General features: G+C 58.0%; 4 protein-coding genes across 4 annotated transcripts; 2 read left to right on the top strand and 2 right to left on the bottom strand.

Annotated features, from left to right (window-relative positions):
* Positions 1–2,000: 2,000 nt before the first annotated feature.
* Positions 2,001–3,229, top strand: F5144DRAFT_631080 (Intradiol ring-cleavage dioxygenase; the record flags this gene model as incomplete). Its single annotated transcript, XM_066792444.1, has 2 exons — positions 2,001–2,234; positions 2,303–3,229. The coding sequence occupies 2 exons, from the start codon at positions 2,001–2,003 to the stop codon at positions 3,008–3,010; spliced, it is 942 nt and encodes a 313-aa protein (XP_066641207.1). The 3' UTR covers positions 3,011–3,229.
* An 89-nt stretch (positions 3,230–3,318) lies between these two features.
* Positions 3,319–5,756, bottom strand: F5144DRAFT_593962 (fungal-specific transcription factor domain-containing protein; the record flags this gene model as incomplete). The annotated part of the gene is made up of 5 exons (XM_066790517.1): positions 3,319–4,030; positions 4,109–4,799; positions 4,856–5,207; positions 5,255–5,472; positions 5,531–5,756. 5 exons carry the CDS (start codon positions 5,754–5,756, stop codon positions 3,319–3,321), a joined length of 2,199 nt encoding a protein of 732 aa, XP_066641206.1.
* A 182-nt stretch (positions 5,757–5,938) lies between these two features.
* F5144DRAFT_285475 (uncharacterized protein) lies at positions 5,939–6,856 on the bottom strand. The gene has a single exon (XM_066783750.1). The coding sequence runs from the start codon at positions 6,692–6,694 to the stop codon at positions 6,221–6,223; it is 474 nt and encodes a 157-aa protein (XP_066641205.1). The 5' UTR covers positions 6,695–6,856; the 3' UTR covers positions 5,939–6,220.
* A 3,482-nt stretch (positions 6,857–10,338) lies between these two features.
* F5144DRAFT_549220 (CoA-transferase family III domain-containing protein) lies at positions 10,339–12,387 on the top strand (the record flags this gene model as incomplete). The annotated part of the gene is made up of 2 exons (XM_066787567.1): positions 10,339–10,900; positions 10,973–12,387. 2 exons carry the CDS (start codon positions 10,339–10,341, stop codon positions 12,385–12,387), a joined length of 1,977 nt encoding a protein of 658 aa, XP_066641204.1.
* Between the last annotated feature and the right edge of the window lie 58 nt (positions 12,388–12,445).

The raw sequence follows: 12,445 nt of genomic DNA, 5'->3' as shown, positions 1-12,445 counted from the left end.
CCACCCAACTAGTCGACCCTCCGAGCCCGGCCGGCCTCGCGTTATACAGATGTGCACGCGGTCAGGGCAAGTCAGTCAGTCAATCTCCTGCTTGGTACGAAGTAGTGATCATGGATACGCCGGGTTTGTATTGCTATCCCGGTAAAAAAAAAAATTAAAAAATTAAGACAACGCAGCGAAGTCAAAGCTCAAGTCCGTCAGTCGACTAGTTTTGTTAGTTAGTCAGGTCCGCCACATGACTTTTTCTTTTTTTCTTTCTGCCCCTCCCCCTTGCGTGCCTCCTGTCCCATGTGACCAACCCCGACTGCCAACCGGCCCAAGCCTAGCCCAGCCTAGCCTCACCCCAAACCCTCTGCAAGCGAGCGATCGCGCCGTTGCAGGCTCAGCTTGCGCCAAAGGCACAAACCTGCCGAATCGGGAAACCTGCTAAAAACCCATCACATTCCCGCGTGCTTTTGTCGATTGCCGAGCCCACGCCTCACACGCACACACTCACGCCATGCACACACCAACGCCCCTGCTCGGGTCGATGCTGACCGCCAGATTTCGTAGCCCAGTTTCACTCCTTTCTGGAACAAGTGGGGAAAGTGTTTGACGCCAAGCGGGGGGGGGGGTGCCCGGCCTATCAGATGCCCGTCCGGGGGACTCGGAGCCTGCCGGCGCCCTCGCTTACACCGGCTAAGCCGGAGGTTCGTCCGATCAAAAACGGATTCGACCCGGCTGACTGGGACCGGCTTCGCACACAGTCGCAGCCCACAGGGTCGGGAGGAAAAAGAATGAGCGGTATGCGCTGACTGATGGATTGGTCGTTTTTTTTTCTCCTCACTTATCTCCGGGTTCGGGGCGTCGTTTGGTGGCTTGCAGGGTTCCTGCCTTCGTCGATGCAGGCCGGATTTCGAGCCAATGAGTAGGCGAGTCATTGTCGGGTACATGAGCCTTTGCCGTCCCTCTTTTATGAGAAAAGATAAGGCCCTCCGAGTGTCGCCGCCCGTTGTGAGGAAGCTCTTCTTCATCCTCCGTATTTCGCCCAGGGAGTTCCCATCCCACCGTCCCGGGAAACTGGGCCCCTAGTTCAGCCCCCTCACGCAACGCCGCCAGAACAACCGGCATGAACTAGGGATCCACAAGACCGCCCTGCCGGATTCTTCCACTCTTCTAGAAAATGATCGGCCAGTAAGCGGCGCGCCACGACTGCAGATTACCCACGAGATGCTGCAGGCGGTCAGCGGGTGCTAACGTCGCGCTAACCAGGGGTTCTTACATCCATCCTTCCCTCTATTTCTCTGATGCATTGCCTGCCCGGATTCGTCGACTGGATCCTCGGACAGGGTTGCGACTCGCTGCTCATGGATTAAAGAAAACTCTGGATCGTACCATCAACTGTGCTCTTGGACTTCTTCGTGCCCCGGAGAATGCGCCGAGATACACTCATTCGCCGCCGAGACCAGGGTGTTGTTTGATGCCACGAGGCAAGGGCTGCCAGTCTGACTAACCGCATAAATCGTTTCTAGACGGCGGCTGTCCGTTGTTCGGGCGGAACCAACGGAGTTGTGCATGACTTTGTGTGTCCGGCTGGTGGCTTGCAACGCTTGAAGAAGTTAACAGAGAATGAGCGACGGTCGTCATTATAACAAATGACAAGGGGTCGTTGATGAATTGCTGGTTTTGTCGAATCCAAGCTGCACAGGGCTCGATCGGCTTTTCGGTATTCGTATCAGCGGACGTGTTTGGCTGCCCAGAGAACTCCCACGTCTTTTGTCCGGGATCACCCATCTTCGTTTGCGTTACCACCCCATGCGGTGTGACCCCTTTGTGACCTCCCTGTAACCACCCTTGTTGCCGACTCTTGTATGGAAGGACAAGTACAAGTATCGAGTACTTGACGCTGTCGCCGTTCCCACTCGGACTCCGATTTCTGTCTGCAACATCCGCTGCATCGCAATCCCTAAGAACGAACCCAAAGCCCCCAATTCCGTCCTCACTCCACCATCTCTCTCAACATGGGCCAGATGATACCCGACCTCACACCGGGAGTGTCTAGGGTGCTCCATACCAACGGCGTGCCGAAGAAGCCGCAGTATGACACCACCTTCACGGACAGGGTCATATCTGCCACTGGCCCGAATGCCAATGGGCGCTTGGTTGAAGTAATGCCCAGCTTGGTGCGCCACCTCCATGCGTTCGCACGTGAGGTCAACTTGACGGTTGCGGAGTGGATAGCTGCCGTCGACTTTGTAAGCCAATGTCCGCCACCCCTGCGACTCTGTAGCATGTAGGCTGACGTGATGTTCGATTGACGTAGATTAACGAATGCGGCAAGATGTCCGATGACCGGCGGAACGAAACCCAGCTGTTGTGCGATATCGTGGGACTGGAAAGTTTGGTTGACGAGATCACGTCCAAGATGCTGGCGACTTCCACCACCGAGACCCCATCCGCCATCCTCGGTCCATTCTACCGGCACGATGCACCTTTGCTGCCGAACGGGAGCTCGATTGTCCAGAACCTCACCCCTTCAGTTCCATGGTATGAGCAAGCAGTTGCTGACTCTGCCTTTGTTTCGGGCCGCGTCTTGACGAGCTCGGGCACGCCGATCAAGGGGGCGATCGTGGACGTATGGCATGCGGCGCCGAACGGGTTGTATGAGCAGCAAGACGAGTCGCAACCAGATATGAACTTTCGAGGTCGTTTCGAGACAGACGCGGCGGGTTGCTATGCCTTTTATGCACTGCGGCCGGTCCCATATCCGATCCCTGACGACGGGCCGGCGGGGAAACTGTTGGGCTTGCTGGACCGGCATCCTTATAGGCCGGGCCATATCCACTTTATGGTGTCTGCTCCCGAGTTCCGACCCTTGACGACGCAGTTGTATGACGACCGAGATGAATATATTACCAACGATGCCGTGTTTTCCGTCAAGGACGAGCTGGTTGTCAAATTCACACCGCGCAAGGGGGACCCTAATGCGCGGTGGTCACTCAAGTATGACTTTGTGCTTGGTCGGGAATGATTTTAGTTGCAGGGGGGGTATCAGGTGCATTTGCTGTATTGTTATTTTAGAGAAAATTGACCGTTATCACTTTGTTTCCCATCGACTGCACTCTGTGGGTTGTCTGCGTCGGGTACGGTCGCTGCCGTTTCGAAAGCCCACCCAGAGCCCATCAAATCTCTTGAAACTGTTGTTTGGGCCAAACAAAGGCCTCCGTTCCTGCCGCGAAATGGGTGCTCCTAAAAGCTAGGTTTATCTTCGGATGTGACCCTGTATATCAGCTAAGACCTGTATGGACGGAGAAGCTTATATTGTCCTTGCATGGGACTTTAAGGAGTCAAATACGTACCGTACGGTTCTGTTGGCGCACCAATGACTGGTGGCGGGAACTGCAAAGCAATATTGTTGATATTCGGGGCCACCGAGGAGACGGGTGGGAGGTGGTTGATAAAACTGTTCCATAAACCGTCAAATTCGAACTCGATGTTTCCGCTTCCGCTAAGTGGTTCCGAGCTCGCAATGGACGAGTGGGCCGAAACACTCGGCCGACCGCCGACAAGTGTGGCGGGGGGCATGAGCGGTGGGCTCATGCCGTTCACCCTAGCATCAAGTGCCACGCCGGGCGCCTGCGTGGACAATATGCCTAGCAATGGCATTTTTGGTATCGATGGCGGAGTCAACAATCCCGGATCCGATCCGTTGGCCGACTGAGAAGTGTTTCGCCTTTGCATGTTCGTGCTGATTGTAAGTCCCGGATGTGCGTGGCCGGAAGCCGGCCCATGGTGCGGGGCTTGGCTGTAGAGACAACTGAAGTCGTCCGATAGGTTCGGCGCCGCATAAGCGTGGTCCTTGGTCCATTTGTTGACCACTCGTGAAAACCTCGTGATGATATCAAGTACCCGCTGCGCCTGTGGGTCGATTTCGGCACAATATGCCATGATCTCTATGGCATCGTTCATAGTATCGTTGTATTCGTCGGTGTAATACAACGACGAGAACTGATTCATGAGAATGACCAGGCTTGCTGCGAAGATAAAGTATCTGGTGTGAAGTCAGCTTGGGCCCGACCAACAACCGCGGGTCATGCATCTTAGGCGGCGTAATACGATCGGGACTGACATGATAAAAGGGTTCCTGCGTGGGAGGTAGCCATCTTCCCATGCGCAGCGAGCTCGCTCAATTGTCCGGTAAGAAGCGACCACACAAGCCTCTGAAAACCTTGCCATCGATGACTCGCGAAGTTGAGGCGATTTCTTGATGCCCGACCGTTCCTCCACAAGCATCCAATTATGCATAACGAACAACTGCCGGGTAAGGAGTATGAGCGAATGTAACGATAGGAGGCTGACGTGAAGGGAAGCCACTCCATGTGCCGGGTTTGGGGGCCCTCCGCCAGACTGTCGCCTGTATGGTTGTGACCGGGAGGCTTGCTCCCAATTCTTGGACATATCGACTATTTCCTGAACCTTGGTGGTTGAGATCTTTCTTCGCGAGAAGACCTTGAGCGTTACGCCGATGACATGAGACGTTTCGACACAAGCATCCAGGCTGCTCGCATGAACGTGGTCAATCCCCGGCCCACCAATAGCGAGAGCATCAGCCGCATCGTTGCGCGGCAAGATATTGCACGAACAGTCATCCTCGGAGATGGCAGTCGGCCTTCCCAATGTAGCGGCTAAGAAGCGGTCGAGAATAAATAAGGTTTTCCACAGATTCCTCCTGGCTCTCATCTCGTTTGGCGTGAAGATGACGTCCCGCATCGTCTCCTCTCGATGCAGGCCGAGGGCGAACGCAGAACGGACAGCCATTCCTGGTTTGACTAGTAAATATCACGGCGATGGTAAAGGGCGGCTTAAGGGAACCTACCTAGGTATGCATAAGCCCTGTTCCTCTTGGAGACTATGAGCATGTAGATGGTCATCAACGACAATGATTGGATGGACCAGAAATCGGCATCCTCGAAGCCAGCCCCGGGGTCGCACATGGACCTGGCGCTCCGGAAGAAGAGCTCCGCCCTGTCTGGCTGTGCAGCGAGCTGTTTCTGCACAACCGCTTCCTCTCGACTACCCGGAGCTGGCGCAGCCAGCAATAGGCCAAGAGCCAGGACGAGGTAGAGGTTGCAGAGGAAGTCATTTCTCGCGGACGGAGGATCGTTGTAGCACTCCTCGACTGACCTAAGAAATGAAGCTCTGTCCAGGATTTCGATCAAACCGCAGGTCTAGCAACATCAGCAACCATTCTGTCTAACCATATGGGTAGACTAACGTTGGTGAAATACGACGCTATAAGGACGTCGGCAGTCTCCTTGTCCGGTAAGGGGCTAGGAAGCCGCACGTTGTCGGGGAAATCAATGATGCTCTCCAGTATGCGATGCCTCTTAGGATCATCGATGAAAGGTGAGCCCATATCCGACCCGGCTGTGTTCTCAACAACGATACGGATCAGCTGCAGTATGGAGAGCGTGGACGCGTCTCCGATGTAGACTGGATGGCAGGTTAGCAGGGGTCTTGGCAATGGCCCAACGAAACGGAGAGGACCTACGAAGACGTCCGGTTTGGTCCTGCAGCATCCGAGTCTCGGTGTAGATGTTGGTCTCCTCGGATAGCCCGTTCGCATTGTTACGGTTTGGCAACCTCTTGAAGTTGTGGAATGAACCTTGTCGAACATGATCCGGGGCGGGCATGGAGATCGGCAGCTGTGTTGTCATCCCCGACATGGACGAGTCCCCGGATTGCTGTTCGTTCTGCGTCTGCTCCCACGCTTGCATTGTGTCGTGGGTTTGAGGGGATGATTCCTCTGATGCCTCGAGCACAGAGGGTATGGAAGGCGGAGACGTGTCAAGGTGGCGCCGCTTAGTTGGTGACGCAGCAGTGTCCGCAGCATGGTCGGAAGCGTTATTTGGTGTGTAGCAGCACGTCAACTTCCTCCTGAGACAGGTTTGGCAGGGTTTCAAGCCATTGCACTAGTCGGGAATTGTCAGCGAGAAATGCAAGTCATGAGAACTCGGACAGAGTGAGACTGCGATGGTCACTCAAAGGGGGGAGGGGAAGACTCCAAAGACGGGAGGACTCGAGATAGAGATCTCGTCGAGGAGGGAGTCAGTCCGAGACGGAGGTGACCACCCAACGTGTTAGGGCCCAACGCCGATGCCATCCAAGGACCTGGACCATACGCTCGCGGACGATGCCTGTTCGGGGTCGGAGGGCCAGTAGATATCGCACACTTGTGCTACTAAATCGGGACTCCCGTCTCCCCTTGCTGCTTTGTGCTTCGTAGCAAGTGGGCGAGCACGGCGCCGCCGACTGGGCATGCCTGCTTTGCTGAGGCAAGCATTTCCCCTTGAGCATCAAGCAACATGGTTGTGGTGTATCCCCACGGAGGGAGAGGAAGGTAGATGAAGGGAAAGACCAAGGTTTGGCAGCGAAGAAGTGAGACATCTGCCAGGATGGGGGTACGGCTGGAGCCGAGCCAGCCACTGACAGGTCCTTGAGACGGGACAAGGTTGGGCTTCTTGGGGTTCGTCGTTGACACCGTGCTTTCCCATATCCGCACGGGGGAGAAGGTGAGGGGGGTAGGGAGGGGAGACGGGGAAAATAACCAAAACAAAAAAAAAAGGGTTCCCACCTTTTGCTTCCGGCGTTTGCACGAGTCGCAAGCCTGGGCAGTGCGCTGACGCTTGTCGTCGGGAACCTTGGGGCGCGTCATGGTGGAGAAGCGCAGGTGAAGTTGATGGTGTGGGATGCGTGGGGAGACGCGCGCTCAGGCGCCCCGCCATCGGATAGCAGACTCTCCCGCCTGCTGGGTCTTGATGGCGGCGTGAAGATGGCAGCCGCAAGTGCAACGGTGCGGGTAGCTGGAAAAGAGGATGGAAAGCCGGCGAGCGGGCTTAGCTAGTGCGATCGGAAGCAGCGGGCGCGCGGGGATCTGACGGAGCGGATGATGCACACGAGACACATCGGCAGCAGGGCCGGCAGTAAGAGAATCGGGCTGTCGGATGGAGGTAGGCACGCTATCTAAGGTAGGGAGCTATGTTGTCGGGGTCGGCAGGGGCCTTGCTGGGTCTGCGGGTTTGCTTTCTGGATCGGTCCAGTTTAGTGCCCGCAGCGGGAGAGCGCTTGGTGGCACGAACCGCTGTGCCGCAGGCTGATCCGGGGTTCTCTAGTACGGAGTGGGTAGTGGGTGGGAGATCTGGTCTCGCGGCGATGATGACAGCGTCATTGAACGAGAATATCGATATCGCCAGAGCCCTGCACCACGCGAGGGGAGATATACTAGAGCTGCGACCACAGAGGGGAGCAAAGAAGAGGGAAAAAACCGAACCGCAGGACCAGGTTTGGGGCGGGAACACGGCCTTAGACGCACACCACCAAGCTAGATGGTGCGAGACTGGCCTCTAATAGGAACCCCTGCCGTCTGTCTGCGGGTTGACGACTTTGGATAATCCTGGGCCGTGCGGTCGCTTGCTTTTGCGCCCAAACCTACCCAAGATCTGCTCGACGCATGCTAACCGGTGACTGGCATGCCTCAGGGAGGCGGCATCAAGCCCCGGTGCTGGTGGCACGTGAATCCAGGTATCTGGATAACGGGCTGCCAGCTCGTCGCAGACGCATGAAACAGGCATCAAGAGCAGGTGCGGGGAATTGAGGCCAAACGGGGGGCCGCTAGGAGGCGGGGAGGGGCGGCCATGACAACAACAACCCCAAACAACCTTGGAAGCCTCACACGGGATGGAGGACGGCGATAGGTAGGGCTCGGCCCAGCACACGAACGGGGTGCCGAGACTGGAGCCGTGATTGACAGCGTCATGAACTTCGGTCGCGTTCACATTGGGCCATCAGGCAGTGGGATGGCCTCGTGGCGCGCGTTTTGGTGTTACCGTGCTGTCAAACATCCAGAAGACCTAGCGCGGCGAGTCATCGAACCATCGAGCCATCGAGCCATCGGGCCATCGCGAGGCACCTAAGAAGGGCACGCCTCCTCCCGCGGGAATTCGGGCAGGTCCAGTCGAGGGGGTGGGAGCACGAAGGAGGCGAGGCCGGTTTCCATCTCATCAAGCAGATGCGAGCCCCACGCAGTAAGCCTGGGCATGGAGCGTTGTGTGACAACGAAGAGGGGCGCGCCGGGTCATCTAGAGTTGGGGCGTCAGTGCGACCTAGGCGGGCTGGCTGGTTGCCCGTTCGATGGAGACTCTTGGTTTTCGAGTCGTGGCCTGCGAGCGAATGCAAAGTTGTGGCAATGAAAATGAAAATATGGCACAATGGATTCGGAGGGAAATTACTCGAGTGCTTTGGCCGTTCAGGGAGTTGCCCAGATAGATGTACATACCCGACGCTCGTTCAGGTGCTGTATGTACATGCCTACCAAGTGGAAATGTCGGCTGGTGGCTGCTTTGGTCCTTTCCCCCGACCTACCTACCCGACACTAGCACCTTGAATCCATTTTGTTGTGGGCGCTGAAAATCAAAATGGTGCCCTATGCATATCGCCCAAGGGAAGGTGAGACTGGCACGACTGGGTTCTTTCACAGCGAGGAAGGAACGTTAGGCACCAACGGACCCATCGGATAATGCACCTAGCACCTTCATTCTTCAGCGGAGATGCGTTGCCCATCGTGCCCCACTAGCACCTCAGCGCTCAGGCTGCGGGTGGAGCCGAGAGCTACCCTGTCGACGGGAGCTTGGCTTCGCATCCGCGATCTGCTTAGAGGATCCGGGGAACCTTCCATCTTCAACTACAACCCGTAAGATGCGACCTGCAATCTGCGACATGAATGCTCCCCCACGACTGTAGGAACGAGGACGATTCCGATTCCGAAAACAACGCCTTGCTTTTTTTCGATGGTCTCGAATCTAGGCGACCCCCGCTAGGACATAATCGTCTCGGAGTAAAGACCGATTGAACGACCTCAAATTTGCCGATTCTGGTGGGCACTGCACTGGCCAAGCCTTCCTTGCCGTCGGTGGACCGTGGGCTACGACGCTCACCAACCAACAGCCCAACGCAACGCCGAATGTTCCCTAAGACGGGCGGAGATCGGGCGAGAAGTCCCAGGTTTTACTATGACCCGGATGATGATTATTGCAAGTGCGCAGCGCGCACCAACAACCGACAAGGTAGCCCGGTCGGGACCTAGGCTAGGTCCTCGGCTCCATGCACTCAGGGACCGTTCAACCACTCCCACCCCATCTCATCCCGATCTCTAGGTGATCTACGGATACCTGCAATGTCATCACCCATCATCACACACATTCCTGGTTGCCGCCATCCCAGGGCCTAGGGTGGTTGCCTCGGCTGTTGCTTGTCGATGGCGTTCGCGGGGCGCATCAAATCCGCCAGGATGCCTCCCCACGTTTCCCCCAGTTGGGCGGCTGCAGCCTCCCCCAGATTCAGGGATACCTGTCCTCGAATGGCTGCCGTTTGGTGCCACAGTAATTCTGTACTGTATGTACTACCGACACAGTACAGCAGAGCCAACCGACTTCAGATACAAGACGCAATAGCCCCACAGATTCCGCCTGTCACCAACGCCTTGCCTGCCTTGTCCGTGTCTGGGGTACAGGTCCAGCCCCCACCCTTCGCCATCCCAGCATCCCAGCCGTGCTACCCGTTTCCCCAATATTTCACGGTTAACAAGCTCAGCTCTCAGTTTCTCGAGCGGACAGTCTTATGTCTCAAACTGAATCGATGTCACAGCGTCGGATCTCGTCGGCCGCGTGATCACGCTTCGGGTCTCACGGCGACATTTCTGGCAGGTGGCGGGACTTCTGTAACCGGAGATTCTGCCAGGTCCCGACGAGGACGCCGGGCCGAGCCATACTCCCCATCGCTCCAAGGTGGTGGCGCGCGGCTTGGGAGCACGTGGTGCAGAGCTTGGGGATTCGCCAATGTCTCTCTCCAGCCCCCGGGATCCGTCGGGCCCTAGCAAACGACGTAAATGTCGGAAGGGACGTGGAGAACGCGGGCTTACGGAAATCACAACCCCAATCAAGACCTTCGCCTCCCTTAGATCCGCTCCGTCTTGCCCACTGGGTCCCGCAGACGCGTGGGGAAACAAGGGCCGGCCGTGGTTATGGATCCGGCGATGGTTCCTCATCTCTTGTCTCTTGTCCCGGTCAACATGTGCCGGATATCACCTCAGTTCATCAGCGGTCCCCATCGTCGGTTCGAGGTGCGGGTCTCACCAGGCCCCTAGATAATGTACAAAGTACACCCATGACCAACACGGTGTGATCATCAAAGGTCCTGAGCTCTCGTTCTCGGATGGAACCTACTTATATTGGCAGCTCGCCCGCACTTCATAAGGGGGTGGGCTTTCCCAGAACTCAGAGCATGCTCGCGATTTTGAACACAATGGAGGCAACAGCTACCATGGCACCAACACCGCCTTCCATGGCCTGGGGCTGGAACGGCGACGTTGACAAAACCCCTTTCTCCGGCAACGATGCCGCGCAGGTGTCTCACCATAATATTCTTCTCTCCGTCTTTCGATATTGGCAGCGTCTCATGGCGTTCAAAAACGACCGCGAGCCGGCCGCAAACGGCACTCGACCTCTTACACGGCATTCCATAGCCGCCGGGACGCAAGCGGCTCTCCAGAAATTGTGTACGACCTCCTTCGACGAGCTTCCAGGGGCCATCTTGGCGTTCACTGAAACCGTCGACGTTACCTCGACACCGGAGAAGGGAGATGAGGTGTACTTTCCAACCCCTCTCCGGGAGCAGGAGGCCACCGCGGCGATCAAGGCACTCGAGGCCTGTGCCGCGGCTGCCATTGCCAAAATTCGATATGGCACCGAAACCAACAAGATCCAGGTGGATCCCGACAAGGTCTCCGCCTTCTTGATGTCGGCCTATCTTACCACATTGGATGGCATCGATAAGCCAGACCCTCGTATCAAGGGCAGGATCCCAGGTGAGTACCCTTCTCAAAACCAACACCCCATAGGGGGGAGGGGGGGGGACAACAGGGCTGACCCCCGATCAGACACGGACTTAAACCGGGCTCAATCCGTCCTCTACCGCCGAATGTCGGCCAACCTATACAGCACCAAGAACCCCAACGAGTACTTCCACATTCATGGCTCCCTCGATGCCGATGTAACCCTCCAAATGCTCGGCCTGCCCAAGGAGAATCCAGAAATGACCGACTACCACACCATCATCGACTACATTGAGTCTGCAGTCAAGAAGCACACGGCTGCCGAGCTCGACGCCCTCAACGTCGCCCATCGGCAAGCCGGCATTCAGGCCCTCACATGGACCCAATTTCAAGCCACCCCGCACGGCAAAGCCATGTTGGACCTCCCGCCGCTTACCATCCGCCCCAATCCCTCCGACACCCACACCACCCCGCCCGCTCCCTTCCCCCCACCCCTTACCCCATCCTCGAGCCCCCAATACGCCCTAGCCGGCATCAAAGTCGTCGAGCTCTGCCGCATCATCGCCGGCCCAACAATCGGCCGGTCGCTCGCGGCCCACGGCGCCCAAGTCCTCAAAGTCACCTCCCCACACCTCCCAGACGTCCCATTCTTCCAACTCGACGTCAACACGGGCAAGCACACCATCCACCTGGACCTGCGCCGGTCCTGCCCGCGCGATCGCGCCGCCTTCGCCGATCTCCTCGCGGACGCGGACGTGCTCATCGACGGCTACCGTCCCGGCGCGCTGGCGCGCCTCGGGTATGGGCCCGACTTCCTCGGCGAGCTCGCACGCTCCCGCGGGAAAGGCTTCGTCTACGTAGCCGAGGACTGCTTCGGCGGCGCCGACCTCCCGGCCTCCGCCGGCGCCGAGTGGGCCACACGGCCCGGGTGGCAGCAGATCGCCGACTGCGTAACGGGCGTCGCCTGGGCGCAGGGCCGGTTCATGGGCCTCGACGAGCCCGTCGTCCCGCCCTTCCCCATGTCGGACTACGGCACGGGCGCGCTGGGCTCCGCCGCCGCCCTGGCGGGCCTCTACCGCCGGGCCACCGAGGGCGGCTCCTGGATCTGCCGCACCAGCCTCGTACAGTACGACGTCTTCCTCATGGGCCTCGGCCTGCTGCCGGAAGCGGAGCAGGACCGGCTGCGCCGCGCCCACGACAACGACGCCGGCTTCTTTGGCCTGCGCCATAGCGACTCGGTCGACGAGGTCGGCAAGCGCGCGCTGGCCAGCATGCGGAAGGTGGTGCCGCGGCTGTTTGCGGAGGGCGGACGCGAGGGCGCTGAAGGGCTGATGCAGGAGGCGTGGAGCGAGGCGTTTCGCGGCGTGGTGAGGTGGCCGAGGGAGGCCGTTGAGATCGAGGGCCTGCGGGTCGGGCATTTGCGGACCGCGAGGCCGAACGGGTGGGATAAGCAGGTTGGATGGGAGGGGTGGAGCGAGGAGATTGGCGAAGAGGTCGCTCGGGGTGCGGGGAAGGTGTAGCCGTGACGGCCACTACCTACCTCTGGGTACCTAGCGAGTTAGCTAGGTTTCCTTTTCC

This window comes from Chaetomium tenue (genome assembly GCF_020726465.1).
Source record: "Chaetomium tenue strain MPI-SDFR-AT-0079 chromosome Unknown F5144scaffold_5, whole genome shotgun sequence".
Classification (NCBI taxonomy): domain Eukaryota; kingdom Fungi; phylum Ascomycota; class Sordariomycetes; order Sordariales; family Chaetomiaceae; genus Chaetomium; species Chaetomium tenue.
The sequence above is the reverse complement of the archived record's forward strand: the minus strand, read 5'-3'. Positions and strand labels throughout refer to the sequence as shown.

Bases quoted from the DNA above. Each gene is read 5' to 3' on its own strand.
- F5144DRAFT_285475 (XM_066783750.1), bottom strand. From the start codon at position 6,694: ATGACGCGCCCCAAGGTTCCCGACGACAAGCGTCAGCGCACTGCCCAG.